The sequence below is a fragment of the Ascidiella aspersa genome, chromosome 8 (assembly GCF_963924565.1).
Source record: "Ascidiella aspersa chromosome 8, kaAscAspe10.2, whole genome shotgun sequence".
NCBI classification, from domain to species: Eukaryota; Metazoa; Chordata; class Ascidiacea; order Phlebobranchia; family Ascidiidae; genus Ascidiella; species Ascidiella aspersa.
In genome coordinates, this window is record NC_139454.1 from 23,143,653 (window position 1) to 23,164,617 (window position 20,965).

General features: G+C 40.3%; 1 protein-coding gene across 1 annotated transcript in view; it reads right to left on the bottom strand.

The window, feature by feature from the left end:
• LOC146136931 (teneurin-3-like) overlaps positions 1-20,965 on the bottom strand; it is a 135,569-nt gene that overhangs the window by 37,369 nt on the left and 77,235 nt on the right. The window contains exons 5-8 of the mRNA XM_083396289.1: positions 14,142-14,279; positions 12,896-13,258; positions 8,153-8,283; positions 7,474-7,625 (exon numbers count right to left, since the gene is read on the bottom strand). Coding sequence (XP_083252415.1) covers positions 7,474-7,625; positions 8,153-8,283; positions 12,896-13,258; positions 14,142-14,279 — 784 coding nt within the window. The remainder of the gene's footprint in view (positions 1-7,473; positions 7,626-8,152; positions 8,284-12,895; positions 13,259-14,141; positions 14,280-20,965) is intronic.

Here is a 20,965-nt window from a genome sequence, read left to right on the forward strand (position 1 = left end):
AAAACAAGTATACACTAAAAACAAACTTTAAATGCAAGTTCTCGACGTAACTGTACAAGTGTACAAGCAATAAAACTCAAAGGTAAAAACCTTAAGTAAAACAGGGATCCGGCATTTTCAAAAGGAATATATAAAACCTGCTGGCAATGGTTTTGGATTCTATAAAAATACGCCCTTTAAAATGTATAAAATTACAATACAATATGTTGTTTAAATCAATGTATTTCCAATAGGTCAAAATTCTGTCAAAAAATAAATTCGAAAGTCGGAATTTGTCAAATTTTAATTTTTTAGGTAAAAATTTCTTATTTTTAGGTCAAAAAATAATAACTGTACAATTACAGGTGTACGCAGTTCAGGTGCGAGTTCGCTACAGCGAGTTAGGGACGCCCAATAGCGGCTGTGGATTAGAAATGAGCCAAAATAAACGATTGAAAGCACGCGTGAAGGCCAAGAATATCGCGTACATCAACGCCAGAGCATCGGCGTTCATAGGAACAAAACAAACTGCCTTAAACACGCCCAAACACGCGACCACCGGCGTGGCTGATGACTGCCGTTTTAAAGCCGGAATGAGAACGGAACCGCAGAGTTTAAGGTGGCTCGGCCAAAAGTTGACGCAAGGCTAGGCGCATTTTTACAGATAACAATAAAACTCAAAGTTTAAACACCCGAGTAAAACCAGGATCAGATTTTTTATAAAGAAATTTGTATTTGTTTAACCTATACTGAAATCGTCAGTTTTTAGTTCTTTTTTACTGCTGAATATGCTTTTGTTACCAGGCATAGTATATAGTTATACTGAAATAAGCTCTTCTGCTAATTATTTGTTTTGATGCGCACTGTAAACTTCTTAGCTTGTCATTAAAAAAACAAAAAACATGGGGCTTATAAACTTTAAGCCTTTTTATGCTATTTTTTGTGCTAAATTAAGCCCCTTATATATTGGTTATCCAGTAGGGAGCCATTAGATAGATAGATATGATTTTATTTGGAACATCAAAAAACAAAAAACAAAAATGGTCGAAATCAAAACCCAGTTTAACCTTAGCCATGCAACAGTGTGCAAAAAAGGGGACAGCCTTTCAGAGCTTTTATTAAAATCGGCCGAGAAATTCTAAATTGGTCGTATCTGATTTCAGCACCCCTTACGAAACAAAGGTGAAAAAAAGGAGCCGGCTTTTCAAAGGGAGACCGCAAAAAATTGTTCGGTTTAGTCTGCCTGTGGGTTGCACAAGGTCAACAGTGATACGACTGATCTCAACAGGGGGTCCATGTAAGCTACTGTACTTCGCTTTTTAAAGAGATAATCGTCACGTACTGTTGAGGTTTAAGTTTAAACGAGGAGGTTGGCGTCGTTAAATGGGGATTTACAATGGGTAATTATTACTTGCCATATTGCTAAGTGCTCATTAAGTCAAAGGAGCGCAAATTCCTTAAACGATTGCGGGTATTTTCACAATGGAAGTGGGTTAAATTTAAAAGACGTTTAAATAGTCCCTAAACAATATGACATCTGTCTGGTCTTCACGGTTTGAACACAAAGCATAGGTCTATTATGTAAGTCGATTGCTTTCATAATTGCCTTTCCGGGTCTCACAGCATTTTAAACGTTTCGAATATCATATTACTGATTTTCAACATCGTTCAAAATGCAACCTACTTCTGTATGGGCTTCAAAATTCTGACTACATCATCCAACTATAATGCTCCAAATATTATATAAGTGAAAATAGAACCAGCTCCACCGGGCAACATATCAATAGATCGAAATCGCTCTTCTGGTGTAAAGTTTTAAACCGACCTTTCGGCAGCAGATAACAGCTGATCACGTAAGGGTTAATAAGGATATAGTTGACATCCAAAGAGCGATTTTTATCTACTAACAAAAGTGCTTGGGTTTAATAGAACAACAACAACAACATAGCAGCAAGAGAGCTTTTCTCCCCATACATTGGCATGTTGTGTTGTGCACGGGACAGCACGTTGCCCTCGTGACACAACAAACAGGTATACTAAGCCACGTGCACGCCCACTGGTAAACACACAGGACATGCGACTGGTTGTTTCGATGCAAAGTGAATGACTGAGTCGTGGTGGAAGCACTTGATCAGGACTTATGGAAACCAATGTAGAAATTTTGGGGATTCGACTTTTTGATATCTGTATTTTGTGGTATTTTGAAAATCTTGTTTTACATTTTTGGAGCATTGTGGCTTTCAAAATTCCTACTATATGTCCTGATTAATTTTTTTTTGAAAAGCCGTAGTAACTCTTCGAAAAGCTACAAAGCACGTTTTTAGTACTCACTATAGCAATTAAAGAGCACATTTGGGGCGGGTAAACACAAAGTTGTCTGTTGGCAATCGTATTGCCAGTTCAATACGCTAGACCTAGCAGGTGATTAGCAGCTGTAATATTAAAACAAAAAACACATTCGCATTGTCAAAGCAGTAAAACGGAAACCAGAAGTGAGCGAAAAAAAATACCATCGACAATTTACCAAGACGATTTTTAGAAGAAAGTCATCCACAATTAGCCCACATAAGTAAGTTAATTTGTACACGACACAACAAGACAAGGGCCCAGCGAATTGAAAAGCAGCTTGGGCGACGAATGTTAAGCTGGTGGTGACGGCGCCGTTTCGACTGGCGAATCGCACCTTTTCGTATTTACACGAACATTGATTGATGAGCGCGTGACTGTATTTAATTGGTTGTTGTGCCTCTAGTTTTTCTTTTGCAATACTACGGTTATTAAAGTTTTTCGAACACCGATTTTTTACGATACCGGACCCTACCTTATTTTCAGTTTACTTAAACCGGTTAATATTTTTTTCATGTTCCACAGAAATTAATTTTTGGGGCCTTTTAACTTTATTTTTTTTAGAAATTGTTCTCCAAATAAAGAAAGCCTATATAGAATGACGTCACGCAGCTTATTTAACTTTGTGCGATTGCGGAATCAGCAGTGACGTCAGCCACCATTATCGCGGTGTATACTTCAATAATGTGGGCGGCGTTCTGGTATAAGTTACACACAAAAAAAATAATAGTATAACTGCCGTAATCGTTAAAAATAGCAGCTTCTAAAGAGCTAGATTACAGTTTTTTTGTAATTTGTAGGTTTTGGACACGTTGGGGTTTCTACCCCCGGCCCCAGAAACTGGGGACAAAGTTCTGATCTGAACAAGCCCCAAAAGCAAATAAATATCGTAAGCAGCGTTTCGTGGATTGAGTTTGCGTCGAACCGAGAAAAACGAACGTTTTAAAAACTGATTACGTCATGTCTTACACGAGATATAAAACGCGAAAATATGTCGGCGGCAAACATTCGGCAATCCTGCTGTCCAATACACACCACAATACACACCACGATTTAATTCTTTGCTAATAGAGACCAATATAATAGCCTCAGAAAGTTCGACAGAAACAACTGATCTTGGCCAAAAAATAACTTTTGATCCAGAAAATTCCCTAAGGTTAAAACAAAAAAATGGCCATTTAAAAAAAAAGTCAAAAGTCGGATTAAAAATTTCGCCCCAAAAGCAAAGAAAATACGTTAACCATGTCCCTTGGTAACGGCGCAGTGGACTGTCGGCGCAGGTTGCCAGACAAAACATCTAATTTAAAGCCCAACCCAACAGTGTATATTCGATATTCGATATGGTCGAATGCATAAGAATGCCACCTTTGGCAAAACGCACAATGCAAAGCGTGAAGAAGACCCAGCCTAAATTCAATTCGCCGAGACCCCCAAAAATCTCTAAAAATCACCAGAGCGTGGCCTTGGGGTTAATCTGCAACCAGTCGAGCGCGAAGGGTGATAAATTACAGCCCCAGAGGGAGTGGGTGACCGTTGTCCAGTGCCCCCGGTTTCTAGTGGTGCTTTCGTGTAGGGGTAGGGTTACCCATTAGTTGATCGCCTCATTAAGGCTGGCGAACCACCGGTTGAACTACGCATGAGTGCAATCGGCTTAAGTAATAGTTTTGTCCTTACTTGCTTGCGGGTAACTTCAGTCCGTTCGATGGACTAAATTTACTATCGACAGTATTGTAATGACTGAAGTAATTGACTTAAAAAAATTGGGCTGTTTAGCTTAGTTCATGCACATAAAACAATTTGCTTTCTTTTGTTTTTTTGTTATTCTTTATAGATTCACCAATTTTTCATTCAAACGTTCGGCGTTTATGACAATGACTTGACTTGACTTGAAATTAACTTGCTCTAATTATGATTGGACTGGGACGTGACTTGTTGGTTATTTAAATGACTTGACTTTTAAGCCATTTCACAAATGACTTGTTTACAACACACTATTGATACGGTATTTTACAGGCATGTTTAGACAACTAGTTGGGTTATTAAACACAAACGGACCCCAATGTTCCAAACAGTGTCAGCATATAATTAAACAGCTGGAATCGGTTTCAAAAAAATGCAAAACACGGCTTAAGATCCAGTTACATGTGCTTTAGACAGTAAGTGGTGCGTTGCATGTACGTGACTCCAATGACCCCAAGCACGTTTAGATCACGCAGCTGGACACCAATGACCAGAGGGTGACCACAGGTCAATTGGCTCGCCAGCGAGTGCTAAGGGATTAACCTTGCCCGACAGTTTCTTGGTGTTGATTTATTCATGAAGTTAAGGGCTTTAGTTGGGTTGTTACGTTCGCCGGCTAAGCGCACTTTTTTGAAAATCGACCATCTTGTTTTTTGGGATCGCACCATTTGTGGCGGTCTGATTTCGAACCAAAATTTTTAACCATGCGGCACTGATAAAAAAAATAGTTGTATTGTTACTTTTTTAGTTGAAACTAAATAAAGTGCGCTTGAATGATTTATTTTTAACTAAATCAAAAACCAGCAAAAAATCCTAACCATCCGATTTAATTTGTATATCCTCTTAAACTTGAACGAGTCTGCTTTGATGTTATTGAAGCCATTTTTAGCAACTATGTTGTTCTGCACGGTGAAATAAAACAACTTAGGACAGGTTGGTAAGTGTTTTAAAAACAAAACAATTTATATTCACATTTTTTGGACTGTTTTTGAAAATGGCGTGACTTAGTCCTTTAACATTAAAAAAAATTACCACAAGCAGATATTTTTGAGTTTAACGCGTTATTCCAAAACGACCATTGTGGATTTTTGGGATCGCAACTTCAAGTTGCAACTGTCTCCAAACCAAAGAATATAGTCACTAAAAGGCGACTTTAGATTCCTATCGCGCCCGCGAAGTCGGCAGCGTCAAAACAGAAAGATTATCGCGTTCCCGAGTGACGTAGAGGCTTTGTTTGTTGCGCCACAATGCTTTGGGCGATCTTTTGCGCGACGAAGTAGACCTATCAACGTGATCGAAAGACTTCGAGATTTTTCCGATCCTCTGTGACAGGCGCCATCTTTTATGATGCATTAAAGCAGTGTTTCTCAACCTATGGGACGCGACCCAGGCCGTTTGATTTGGTTAGGTCGCCGACTGCAGTGGTTTTCTGTGGTTAGATTTGTCGATATGGGTTGTGAGCAGATTTGCTGCACAATTTGGGAAATATATGCTGATGTATTATGCTTAGTACGCTTACAAAACATTTCGTGAACCAAATTTGGTCGCCAACTGTTCGCTGTTATAGTTACGATTCATATTTAAGTCGCTTCGAAAAAAGGTTTTAGAAACTCCACATTAAACTTTACTTTATCAACGGTACGAAATATATTAATCGATGATTTATCTAGCTATCCTAAAAAGCAGGATTGTTGTGAATTTGCTGTGATTATGGCAGATTTTTACCCATCACACGGAAAATTGGTTAGTTTCCCACATTTAAACCTGGACCCAGCCAAGTTTTTCAATAACTCCTTACGGTCGGTAGGACGGTTACTCAATTAAGAAAGTTGCGCAAATTTGAAGAATACGTGTTTTCCAATGCAAATAACGCGTTGCACAGTTATGTCCGAAGAAAACAGTTCGAGTATACAGTAGAGTTCTAATACATACAGGCTGATACAGCAGTAATGGGATTTGGCAAATATATTTGAAGACCTTATCAAACCATAACCGTCCCAGAGTGACAACTTTACACTGTGAAAAGCCCATACGCACATTTGCTTAAAACTACTCGCTAATCTGCTACAGTATCACGCACAGCGTTTTAAACAGGAGACAAATATTAAGGATCGTGGAATTGATAAAGATGTCAAAACAGCATTACACAGGTTAGATTAAGGACGCTACCTGTACATAAAAAACTTGGGTCGTACAAACTCTCGCTCGTTAATTATTCATTCGCGTGACCGGAGTTTCGATTTTTCAGTTACTTGGCTTTTCTTGCACCAAAAAGCATGATGGCCGTGTCATGGAAAACGTCATCTTAACAGTTTTTACGATACAAAGAAACATAAAGAGTATTGGGGGGATATTTTAGGCTAAAAAAACGTCGAAGCTTAATCATCACTTTGTGTTAAAATTCTAGGTAGTGGTTTTCAAATTTTTAGTCTTGTCGAGCACATTTTGGTACCGTTGATTTATCGAAAATTTATCATGTCTCCTAACATAATGTTTTAAACGGTTGGACCAACAACTATGGAAAAAGCAAAAGTTTATTTAAACCTACAACACAAATAACGCAAAACATTTTTTAAATATAGTATCTGACCAATCATACTGTGAAGTTTCTGGCTTATATTACAAGCGTACTATAGATTAAATGTAGTTCAACCAACCGTTTAAATTCCCAAGCATAGCGGGCGTCTTGAAACCTTTTCTAAGTACAGTCGTAAACAGGGACAGGTGGCAGCATTTTCAACGAACCAGGCCGCAAGTATTTTCATCCGATCGGAAAGTGTTGCGATATACGCTATGTAATGACGTCACCTTACCCCCGCCCGTATTAGCCAACCACATCGAAGAAATCCAACCCGGTAACGTTGTATCTAAGGCTAAACTCGGAGCGGCTTCGAAGCGAGTTATTTTGACTCGCCCAGATTTGCAGGGAATGGTAAGCGATTTTAAACGACTTTACGCGAAACTGTGCCTATTCTGGTGAAACACGGACAACGAAAAAGAGCAAAAAAAGACGTATGTTGTTACTTTCAAACTGAACCCATTACAAAAAATTTTTTCAGTAAGATGCTTTTATAAACATCGAAGTATTTCCTATGAACGTTTAACCTTATATACTTTAGGAACTCTACAAATCACAATTCAAAAACAACATTTTTTAAATTATAAAAATAAAATAAAACCATCCTAAGACAAAGTGAATAGTCTTACGTTGGACTCGTGCACAATTTATCAAAAATAATCGCCTCAAATTTCTGATTTTTGGATTACGACTCGGCCTTAGCCTAAAAACTACAAATAAACCATACTATGAAAAAGGTTACTCGACTCGGGACCCTAATCCTACAAATCATAGAATATCAAAAAAAACAAAAAAATAATAAAACTCCCAGAACACTGTTTTTTACTAACCTGTCGCTGTCGGTTCCTCGGCTGAAATTCCACATCCCGGTTTCGTCCACTTCATAAGTAGGCTTAAGGGTCGTGGTCACCACCGGGTCGTACTGGTCAGTTTCGGGGGTCAGGGGGGCAGCCACGCGTGACGTCATCACGGATGAGGGGGTCTAAAACGGGGGGCAAATATTTTTTTTTAAGGTGCAGGGGCAAATAAAATAGTTTGAGACGCTAAACAAAGAAATTATGTCTCTGTAACCTAGAACTCGTACATTTTAAATTTTATTTCAATATATATATTTAATATATACATAATTTTTTTTCTATAATTGTCTAAGTGGTACAATTAAAAAAATATGTCAAATGACGCAAATCAATTAAACTGAAAAAATAAATATGTTTTTATACATTATGGGCATAAAAAAATTTATACATTATGGGCATAAAAAAAAAACACACTATAAAGCAAACGCAAAATGTTTCCCTTGCAAAAAAACACAACTGAAAATCACCATCGTTTTCCTGTCGGAGATTCAGGATGTAATTTCCTTAAATAGAGTGCTGAATTTATATCACTTTTGAAACATTCTGTTTTAGGTAACCATTATACCGTTTAAATTCCATAGTCTAAAACTCTCAATCGCGTATTTTCATGTTAAGTTGACCCTAATACTGTTTTCCACTGCTAACTTTTTACCTGCTGGCTGTACAGTGATGAGGAGGCGGCCACGCTGTTCTGTGACGTCATAGAGGGTTGTTGCATCGCCCCTGTTCCCATTCGGGGGAGGCCGGGGTGATGACGGGGGTCGTTGGACGATGAGGTGGCCCCTGGGGTGAAAAACAAAAATCGTGAAGTCAATGGGACAGGCAAATTTTTTTACAATATATCATTTCAAAATTTAGTTAAATAAATTGGGTACACTTAAAGATTAAACTAAGCACAGAACTTAATGAACCGACAATCTATTTGTTTGGATGTTACATGAAAAAAAGCATTGCTTTTAGTAGCGAAATATATTTGTCATGTAACATCCAAACAAATTGATTTTTGGTTTACTAAGTTCTGGGCTTATTTTGATCTTTATCATTGATGTGCAACCAGGATCGTTTGTTTTCACCATTCGCATTCAGGCAGAATCTGTTATTCAAAAGGATATTCGCTTATTTCGCTACGCTTGTGTGAATTTTGGATAGGAGGTTTAAATCTAAGTAATGCAGTTTTTTTTCTCATTTTTAAAATATCAAGATTCTTTGGCCCAAAGAATTGTTTGCTGTGGTAGAGTAACGAAATTCGTTAAAAATGACCAAAATAGGGTCGCAATTCACCTTTGTTGTGCAAACAACTAAACATTTTCTTTTCCTTATTAGTTAAATTCACTAAGGACAAGAGTGTTTGTCGAAAACTGAGTAAAAAAATGTTGGCAAAACATCCAGGTTTGGAAATAAAAAACTAGTTCGCCAGTCATTTTACATAACTAGAGAATTTTCAACGCCAGTAAGTTTTACTTCACTTAATAAAACATATACGCAAAGAATGTGCATTTCAAGGCCAAGAGAAAATGTATTGGAAGTCGACTTTCACAAAATACCGTACGATCTCGCTTATAACAACTTAATTAGGCTTTTAAAAGTTTACGGCAGGCTCTGGAAATTTGGATGCGCATTGAGAAAGTAATCGATCGAACAGCGGCCCCGTTGCTTTACTGGGGTGTTGGGTTGCGTCAATGCATCACTGTAACAAGCCAGACATGTTGGCAGGGGGGTGCATTACCCCCAAACCCCGCGTATAGGGTCGCAACTTCGACCCAATCGATCAACTGAGTTCTTGCTCCTACAACATCGGTCCTTACCATTTTACATTACTCAGAAACGATTTATTAATATTGGTCAAGTCGTGAAATTCACTAATACTATGAACATCACGCGAATATTTTTTTCAAGAAATTAAAATTTAAAGTAATAACACTACCTTTTGATTTTTGAATAAACAACACGCGAATAATTTTTTTTTTGTGAAAATAAAATTTAAATGAATACTACTTTTTGATTAATGAATAATCAAGGCACGAATAACATAACATTTCCAGAAAATAAACATGACAATTTTATAAGGACAAGACTTTTGCTATTCAGCATAAAAATAGCATCAGTTCATACAATTGGCAAAATTATCCCTTTCAAAACTTCCCAACTTACACCGAAAGAGTAAATAAATAAACACAGGTTAAAAAATTGCCACCAAACAATACATTAAAACCCAAAATGGGGCCTAATCTTCTAAACAATGGCTTGTTCTCGGTCTGGGGGGCAACATGGGGCTGTTGCACCCCTTTTGGGGTTCCGGGGCTATTTACACAACGATTAGCAAAGGGATCGATCAAATTTGCAGCGCTTGTTCGATTTTGCGTCGCGCCGAGCGAATTCCAAGCGTTGGGTCACGTAATTTCGCTCCGCGCACAATAAAAGTACAAGGGGGAAAGCGGGGCTACAGCGATTTTTCGTTCAACGCAGGACACACCTGTCCCATCGCGACACAAAGAAGAGATTATTCAAGGCAAATATGCACATTGGCCACCGCTTCTGTTAATATCTTTACCGTAAAGCGACCTTTAGGAACGATGCGTTTTGTTTGCCCGCTGCTAATAGATCAGTGAGTGTAGAGTAACTGGCGTTATCTGTTATGCTAATAGATGAGGCGCTCCATCAGTTATCGTGGCTATTTGAAACCCATCTGTTTTGTGAACCGCTATTCATTCTGCTGGTAAATCGTGCCCTGTCGATTGCTATACCCTCATAACCTTACACTTTAAGCCAAAGCAATCGTTTAACCTAGAAAGTTACTTATACAGAAAAGTTAACAGAAATGTACAAACAGTCTTTTCAAACGGCAAATTATTAAATTTCTACGAGAATATACTTCCTTCTGCTGTACGCGCTGATGATTCCGAAATAAAACATAAAAAACAAACACAAGTCCAACAACATCTGTTAAACTGCGTTAAACACAGTGCAAACGAAAATTTAGAGCAAACCTTTAAATGTCGTTTCTTCCAAGAACGATTTGCACAACAAGTTTTCGGCTGAATTAAATTCCCGAGAGCGTTCACACTTCGACAGTCACAACTGTTTCTGACGCAAAAGCAACTGAAATCGACCGGGAATCGAACCGGCAATATAAGAGCGAATGCGCAGCGTGTGCGTTGAACGGGTTCGCGCCTATATGGTCATCATAAGCGAAATCCAAAACCCTAATTACTACAGCGGGTTGCAGGTGGCGTGCTAATAACGTGGTCGACTAGGGAAGGGACCACAACCCAGCGGGATGCAATGCATACACGCGATACGGGACCCGGTTCCAATATGCAGGCTTATGCGATCGATCAGTGTGCTGGCTTGGTAGGCCAGACAGCTGCTAGTCGAAACAAAATAGGCGTTCACTAAACTAACTGTATACGGGCTTTGGTATTCATTCTACGACCAACTAGAACCTCCAGTCATTGTCTTAAGATTTATTCGAAACATTCACAACTGGTACCTACTTCTGTATGGATTTATTCATTGTACGTCTATCTACAACTTCCAACCAATATCTTAAGATTTATTCATACTACATTCTTCTTGGCTTCTAGTGGTGAATTATATTCACTTTCTTCTTAAATCTGTAGTTGATGAGCCAGTTGTGAGAAGTTACCGAAAATACAAAAATGTTACTAAAAAGTCACTTTTCCTAAACGGTCCTTGCCTTTTAATAACACGAAACCAAAGTTAAGTAGATATTTCCCAACAGGGTAAAATGTGCGTTTAAACTTCTCTCCAAAATATTTATGCAAAAAATTGGATGGAACACAGATGAACTGAAATTGGATCTTGGTTCCACTAAGTGTTATAGAAACCGGTAATAAACTGCTGCCATAATCGTGTTATAGGCTTAGCAAAACGAATGACCCGGTTATAAACTGCTGTCATAACCCTTTTGCGAAGTCGAAGGCACGCAGAGACGTGGCTACTTTGATTTACGACTTTGCACCTGTTGGCTGCTGCAAAGGGGACAAATGTCACGACCTCCTACAGCGAAAAGCAATGAAGAGCGCTTACAGAAAAGGTCGCGAAACACCCTTGGCTATTTCCGCGCTGTAACGACGCAACAAGCTGCTGACAATTACGCTCTTTTCACGCCCCTTATCGACGCGTTTTTTATTGCAACGAGCTCAATTTGCGTAAGACGGCCGCTACCCAACATTGTTACGTGATTATCCAAACTTGACTTAAAGTCATACGCAATTAATTGAAGGAAGTCGCTTTTGTACAGGCAAAACTGCCCATGGTTCAATAATTCAGTCTTAATTTATGGCAGTTCAAATTTTGGCAGATTTAAATCACAGATGCGACTTAGTTTTTTACCCTTTCAATACCTTAGGGACCATTGGCTTGGGGACCAAAAAGGTCGCGAAGCACCCTGGACTATTTTAGCTCTATTACGACGAACAAATTGCCGACAATTACGTTATTTTCACGCCCCCTAATTGGTGGCTTCGTACCCCCCCCTGGTCGCCAATGCGACGAAGAGACAGTAAATCATACATTTGTAGTCCACCAACAAGCGTGGGTGCAAATTATTAACGGTGCCAATAGCGTTTAAAGGATATTAAATTGACCTGCATTATTGATGCGCTCGGTCGGGTAACAGTTGCCCTAAGTGCTTGGGTTACACCAATAAGCCGCGAACGTTAGAATGAAACAGAACACCAGGGCACGGCCTTTGTGGATTTTCAATCAATATCAAAGCCCATATAGCAAGATAGCTGGCATTTTATGAACGTTTCTATTAAATTTTAAGATACTTGAGGTTGTAGTTTGGCGTAGTAAGAATGTCAAAGGCCATACAGAAGTAGTCAGCATTTTATTTTGTTTACGTTTTAAATATTTCCTAAAGATTTTCGGCATATTCAACGACAGTGTTAAAAAGGAACTAAGAATTATCCAAAACGTTCACAAAATGATATGATACCTACTTCTGTATGGGTTTTGATATTCATTCTACGTTTTACTACAACTTTAGATAGATAGATATGTATATTGTTAGGGAAGTAAATTCCCAGGGAGCAGCGCAAGACCGTTAGGTCATCAAAGTCAGCCGCTCCTTGACCGCAATATCATCCGAATACATGGGCAGGTTACTGCAGGTATACAAATTAATTTTTTATCTTAACTACAACTTCTAGTCATTATTCCACAGAAGGCATTGCATTGTCCAAACTTAGCCACAAAGAAAATTACATTACGACGGTTGTTGGGAGACGTTTAAATAATGTTATATATTTATTAAGTTGACTATTATCTTTGTAAAAAGTTAAATAAAGTTTCATTGTCCCTGACAATGCGCATTCTATTTAAACTCCCCCTCTTTCAAATTCACTCCTAAACTCATAAAAAAACTCACCGGATTTTGGAACAAGGAGGTTGCCGGAGTTTGCTCTCGCCATATAAGAGGAGCCACGTCTTCCTCCAAAGTGGAGGGGCTGTTGGGAAGAAGAAGAAGACGAAGAAGTCATCCTCTGATCAAGCAGAGGAGAAGACATCCTTCTTCTCGTGTTCAAAGGTCGCTGTTCCTCCTCGCGGTCAACTACGTCATCGAGATCCCGGATGACGTCATCGTCGTCAAGGTCGCTCTCCGATGACGCGTTGCCAAGCAACTGGCGGCGGTTGCTAGGGTGGTTGCCAGGCGACGGCGGCGCCCCGAAGCTGTCGGCCGCGACGGGCTCGTAGCGAACCGAGGAGCGGTGCGTGTCGCTTGACGAGATACCTGGATTGTTACGTCATAGTTAGTCGTTTGTTCGAAGAAGTATTTGAATGTAAACATTACAAGGCTGTTGGTGCCTTCAAAGCTTGTGACTGGTTAAGACTAGTCCAGAGGCCAATAAACTACGACGTGGCAAGTCAATTAATCCGGCCCGCGGCATATTTCCTTAATGAAGATGAACTGCACTTAAAATGGTGTCCAATGCAATTCAAAACTAAATCTTAATGAAATTTTAACCGACAATTTATTCAGGCCCAACTACAGGTGTTATTGCATAGTTATTTATATTCCCTTCTTTGAGTTAATAACTTTATTATCTGTAAATCTTAACAGTTATTCGGCCCGCGATGGTCAGGCCTTACAGTTAACCGACATTTACGAGAAAAGTTAGGCGATCCTGGGCCAGACAATGTTGAGTGTGTCTAGATAAGATAAATAAAAGGAAAACTTACAAGCTTCCTAAAATAAAGTGAAAACATACAAACTGGGATGCACGAAAACAAGGCACCGATCAGGAAAAATGTGAAGAAAACTAGCAACACTCAACCGACATTCCGCGAACCGCCGACTGTACACTTTAGGAAACACGCACAAAAAAACATCCTACAACTCGAACTCACTTTCTAGAGGCAAAACATATCAAAAACAACACAGAAAACAAGACAAAAGGACAACATGACGTCATCACGTGGCCAGTGAACCGTGACAGGAACAACACGAAAAACAACATCCCACAGCTCAAACTTAATATTTAGCCGCAAAACATAACAACAACAACAACAAAAACAAACAACAAGGCCCGACATCGATTAAAACAAGACAGGGTAAAAACAGACAACATGACGTCATCACGTGACCACTAAACCGTGCAGTCAGGCATGAGTACCTCTATGACGTCGTCCCGAGTTAAGGCAGGCCACTGTTCTATACTTTGCCCGATGGAGGCCTTTTGCCTTGCTCGACTGTATTTCGTACAAGCGGCAGCCCTTGGTGTTGCCGGCCAGAAAGTGGAATTCCTTTAGATCTGGCGGACACACGGACAGTAGTAGTGACAAGGGCACAGACAAACGTATGACGACTGCTACTAGAAATTACTTTTTGTGGTATGACCGAAATACAAGTTTTACTTCTCTAAGTAGTAATAAAGGGATTACTTTTAGCTTTTTAAAATAAAAAAAATGTTTTTTTGATTTAAAGGGCATTGTTGTTTAAATTTGGGACTCAAGATAGAAATACGGTTACCTACTTAAATTGGTGAACGTTTTATAAATAAATAAAATGGTAATAACAAGGTGTTGGAATTTCAAGTTGCAAGCCAAAGATATCTAAACGATCTGATTAAAGACACCGAACGTATCAGCATCGAAAATCCGTTTTTGCGTGCGTTTGCAACAAAAAATCTGCAAAGTGCGCAGATTACAATTCCACCACGTTCATTACCGCAGGAACGCTATTAACAGTCTACAGTGAACGCCGGTCGGTCGGGCTATGTTTACTGAAGCAACACTAAACAGTCCTTGCATTTGTGGTACATAATCGCATCATTTAGGAACGTTTAGTTGGAAGATATAAGCGCGCCTTGTAGCGGAAAACCGGACCGTTTGAAAGGCGGCTTAGATCTACCCGCAAAGCAATGCATTTCAAGACACTACCTGTCCTTATTGTTGGATGGGAGATTTTACCGGGTTCAAAACGTGACTGCGGATGGGTTCTATCAACAATAAAGCCTGAACAAGACGCTACGGATTTGTTTCTTTGGGAACAAAGTTCTCAATGTAATTTCAATTTTTAGGCTTGTACTGTACAAATTACATAGAGCGGAAAATCATCATCACAGTATTAAGGTAGTAAGACTACCAAAGCTCATGTTATAGTAGGTAGCATTTTGAACGTTTGGACTAACTTGTTATTTATTTTCATAGAGTTATTCGAAAATGCTACCCAGTACCCACATCTATATGGGCTTTGAAATTCTTACTACGTCTAACTGAAACCTCCAACCAATATGCCCAATGCAAGTATCCCGTCCCCAAATGCTTTTCAGTCGTAAAAGTTGACTGATGACACCGGGTTGAGTCAAGTCGTACCAATAAAAAAAAACAGACAATACAAAACAAAATAACCTCGGCCCCTTGTAATCTAAATCTAGAAATTAAAGACTACAGCAATCCGCGTGAAAGTATAACTGGTATTAATACGTCGGAAACTGGCTTATTTAAGACAAAAAACAACAATCGGGCGATAATCGTTAGTCGATCGAGTATCTCAAAGACATACCTCAGAATTTCACCAATTAGCACACAACTTCAGCAATAACCACCATAGGGCAACACGGGGTGTCATTAGTTAATTTTTATGTTGAATATTTGCAAAACCAAAACCTCTAAAATTCAGAAGCAGTCAATGAAAAAAGTCTACCAATCTAACCGCGTCTCTGCTGCACAACCGTCACGCGTAAATAGCTCCACTGTGACGTATGAAAGCAATCTAACTGTCACCCCCCCCCACACATCACCCCCCCCATTTCAAAAACGTCGGTATCACCTTGCAGAGGCGCGGGCGGGGCAGTTTCCTCTTGTAGGCAACTCACAGAAGGCGGCAGCACCAGGCTATGGCGCCAACGCACGCGTTTCAAGTCGAACAGAGCCTGAACTGCCGGCGAGCGCTGGCGCGACATTGCAGCCGCGTCCAAACTAACTCTGCGGGAAATGAGGGGCCTGTTATGCCGCAGAACGATTTGTAGCTTGTCGGCCCCTGTATCGGTGAGACGCACCAGGGCGCCGCCGTCTTGCGGCTCCGCTGCGACCGCCATTTCGCGCTGGGCGCATGGCCCGGCGCCGAAGCTGGTCTCGAGGCCGATCTTGGCGCTTTCGGCGCCGCCCGACCCCTGGCCGCCCGGTTCCAGCGGAAGACAGGGCACCCCGGCGCTCAGAGAAAGCTCCCCTAGGAATTATTCTTTTTCTTGTGGATCGAAACAGCAGCAGTGCAGAGCACTGAATCCTTAAATTCGTTGCTTTTAAGAAGTGTTTGAAGGAAGTAAAACAACCTTCCAGGTGCGATTTGAAACAGCAGAAACGACCACGTATTTATATCCGCGAAACTTTAGGCTCCCAGAAATTCTCAGAAGCGTTCTTCAGAGGTAAACAATATTCCAGATAAGTGTTTTTAAAGAGCAGCAAGAATAGAGTTACTGATATCCGCAAAAACTTTAGGCTTTCATGGAGTCGTTTAATCGTTCAGAGCAGAGGCAAAATGTTTTAAGAGTTCACACCATAATTAAGAGGTAAAACAAATTACAGGTTTTAAAACAGCAGCAAGAATGTCGCACTGAGAAATCCACAAAAAACTTTATACTTTCATCAAGGCTTAAAACGTTGAGAGAAGAGGTAAAATGTTTCAAAAAGAGTTTCACAGCATTTTCAGAACGTTCAGAGTTGGCAGAAGCGTTTTACTGCTTTTTAGCAACGTTCAAAATAAAAACTTCCTATAATCTTGCCTACGGTGGTGGTCTGCAAAGCAACAACTGCTTTACGCGGAAAATAAATACGTCAGCGCTTTTCAACGGGCAACGAAAGCACTCTACAGGCCGTAAAACGAGTGAATTGTCGCGCAAATGAGGCAATTAATCTTAGCTTTGACGCGACGGCCCGAAGGCCCAATTTGACCGGCCGGTTCTGAAAAGAACGCTTGGCTTCGTTAGTTCAGGTGTGCTTTATTCTCAGTTGTTTTTTGTTTATTTTAATTAAATTAATCGACTTATTTTTTTCGCTAATTTCCAAGATAAAGGTGTGTTTTAATAATGAATTGCAAAGCCAAAAGGGTCGAGGCATTGTCACATTGACTGAAGATGGTACAGGTGCATTTTCAAAACGTCTAAATCAGAATGATGTCGATCTAATCCACCTTTTTGGCTTAACAGTTCATTATCAAGCTACATTACAGATCCGTACATAACATAGTGTGCCCAAACAGGTTTATTTTGAAAAAGGAGCATCTATTTCAAACATTTTTTTAACGTTCTAGGTTAATTCAATTTAAAGCGGAATAATAAATACGATTAAAATAGGGTTGCGTATGCATCTCTACTTAAAAACGTTGCGTCAACTGGCATTATAGGGTGGCGTAAAGCGAAAAACAACAGCTAGGCACAATCTGACTTGTTTTCGGATGGGAAAGTTAGCCCAAACATGCCAAGCTTCTTATGATAAACCTCTTCAGCACGTTTAAGGCCGTCACAATAAGACCTCGTACGATTTGCAGTGGTTGTTGTCCCATAGACTTGCGTGAAAAGCCATTAAGCTCTTTGTTTGTGCGACACGCCAAAGACCCTGTTTTAATCCTTGATTTTCATTTTAACGTATAATTAATCCTTTATTGTTGGACGTAACTGAAATATAACTACTAACAAAACTAAACACAGTAGAACGATCTAGTCAATTTAGGTTTCAGTTGGCTTATAACCTAGGTTAGACAGAAATTAGTCGCTATAGCGAAAACGACGCCATTTTTGATTTGCGAATTGTTTTTTAATTTGAGACATTATTTTTGATTTGCGACATTATTTTTCAATTTGCGACATTATTTTTCAATTTGCGACATTATTTTTCAATTTGCGACACTCTTTTTTAATTTTCGACACTCTTTTAATTGGTGACATGACTTTTTTGAATTTGCATTGCCTTATTTTTCAGCCCCTAATTTTTTTCCCAGCCCCTCCAAGGGTCCCCACGTACCCCCGAGTTTGAGGGGGAGATCGATGTCGCGCGCTGACTGGAGTGCGCGACACGGTGACGCCCCGCGCGACACTGAACCAAAACGGCGTCCGTTGAACCATACCACCGCGCTAGCATAACTGGCATGCTCACAAATCTGTGAGTCGCGGCTCCCCTGAATGGCCTTGTTTTTAGAGGGCCGTTTTTTGGTTCTGTGGCCGACTTTTAAGACTATTTTTCAGACCAGAATTTCGAGTAAAGCTGGAAAAGTAACTCTACCGCATTTTAAGCTGCAAGTGAAAAATCAATAAAATTTACAAAATAGGACCGGCGGTTTTAAATCTACCCAAGTTCATGATGTTAATCTCGGCGAAATATTGTTTTCAAATATATAACACTGACTTTGAAAAGATCTAATAGAAGTCTGGCATTGCATTTTTGTTTTGTTTTGTATGCAAACTACCAACTAACTTACTTAAGACTTACGAGCTGTTTAAGGCAGGAAGTTTACTGCCATTGTAATGCACTTGTCGGACAAAATAAATCGCACTAATTGACTGCAGCCCTCAACTAACTAAGGAGAGAGTACAGACTGATTTTTCCGGGGGGCTTAACTAAAAATCCAAACCCCGGCGCCTTCCGTATCGAATTGCCAGTTCACGCTACATCAAACAACTTCCAGCCAAGCCAACTCTCAGGGCTTCTTGGCCGGTAGAAGCGAGAGGACAGACTGTCACGCTTCTCCAATTAACAAGAGCTGGCTTGGCTGGCTGCTGGATCTGCTGAGCGTCCCACGGGTCTACACCACCGCGGTATATACGGTTTCCACAAGCTAGCAAAGAAATCGGCTCTGCACTCTAAGCAAGCAGCACCAGCAGCAGTAGTTAAAGCTACAGTTGCGCAGAGCTAAATAAGCCGTTATACGGCATTCGTCAGTGCTTCATGCGCCTTCTGGTTTCCAAGCTGGCAAAGAAACCGGATTCGCACTCTAACGTGCGGTAAATATAAGCACTGAGCACTGATCACACATATGAAGCACTGATCACTGCCGTATAACGGCTTATCCGGCTCTGCGCGACTGTAGCTACAACTACTGCGCGGTATATACGGTTTCCACAAGCTATCAAAGAAACCTACTCTGCACTCTAAGCGTGCAGAAGCAGCAGTAGTTGTAGCTACAGTTGCGCCAAGCCGAATGAGCCGTTGTACGGCAGTGATCAGTGCTTCATGCGCCTTCTAGGAATCACGAGGCCCCGGGCTGGCGGCCGTCTTCGTCGCTTGGCCGGCGGTTTCTCATCACCGGGGAAAGCGCGTAAGGTGATTAAAGCACTCGGAAGAGATCGAGAGATCACCGCTTCCAGTGAAACGACTTGATGTGATGGCCGGTGCTGGTTGGGGATTAGACGAATTAGCGGCCGGTGGTCAATTTTGTTGCTTTATTGCCGGTGTAACTGCTAGTGCTGATGCTAAGAAGAAAGACGATCAACACTGCGGAATAGCGTTGTACGATACTCTCGATTTTTTTTTCGGATACCGATACCCGATATTTTGGACGAAAAGTATCGGCCCGACACCGAAATTACGTCTTTTTTATCCTAATATTTAAAATTCTAAATTTCAAAACGTTAAAAGCACTTTATTTAGGTTATTAGGCTCAAATTTACTTTAACGTTACGAAGTGTACCTCCAGTTGTTAGGCAAATTTTTTGGACGTTCAAATCGAAATTTTTCTGACATTTTTTGACATTTATAACTTTAAACTATCTACAGCTTCTTTTAGTCCACTCTTGACACTTTAGATTGCTTGATAGAGTCACATGTCTCTTCTTCTAACAGCGCGGCGTTAGTTCGTGTCGCAAAACATCAGCAACTTATTAAACTGGAAGCATCGCATTCCAGATAGCAGCATTTCGACAGGAACACCCACGTTCCGGGCAACCAATACACGTCACACAACACGCAAACAGATAAGACAGTGACGCACAAACCCTTATCGCATACTGGCATCTGCCCAGCGTCCCACAACAGGTAGAAACGCCGGTCTAATACAATGTAATTACCCCTGGTGCGTATAAACGCACACGGAACACAATAGGCGACACATGTGTCGCTAATAAGAGCAACAGAGATGGGCGACATATGTGCCGCGTGTCGCGAGCGGAGACAGCGCGCTTTTAATCCCGAATTTAAAGCGACACCCTTCCGGCTTTATTGGGTATTTGAACCTGTTAATAAGCGTGAACTCACAGATAAGAAGGCAATAAAAAAACGAGCAAGTGACATCTACTTTTGTATGGGCTTAGATATTCTTACTACGACTTACTGAAACCTCCAACTATTATGCTCCAAAGGTTAAAAATATTTTAATTTAGAGCATTATATTTGTTCAAAGTTTAACAATTTTTACCAAAATTCTCCACACATTTTGATCAGTGAATAAAAAAATTAGCAGATCTGAATATCTCTAAAAAACCTCCCCTAAAAGCGGGGGAAGATACAAATATCTATGGTTCATATGTATATATAGATATCTATATTTACAGGTCTGTCCCAAAGGGACCAGTAGACTGACAAGCGTCCATATATGAGCGCCAACAAATTAGCGCAGTCCCCCGTTGGTTTTCACCGGCTGCCTAAAGCGCATATTAAAGATGCGATACTAGACATAGTATTATCCTTGCCTTAAACCCGCCCAGCCAGCAAAACGCAAACAAACTAGCACGAAGAGTTTGCGCAGAAACGGTGTAAGGCCTAATCGCCGCAAACACAGACGAAACATCAGCGACGGGTAAGATTGCGCCAAGATGTTTGCGGGGAACCTTCAGCCCACTGAGATAAACAACTGGTCGGTGCTGATAACACGTGGCCTACGGGTGTAGTGATGAGCATTTAAATTCCGGAGCCGCTTGAAGAGATATAGCAGGGTTGGCAAGTGAATTTATGAACAAAATGCAAAGATTTTTCCACGAAGATAATGATTTGCAAAGACAAAAAAGAT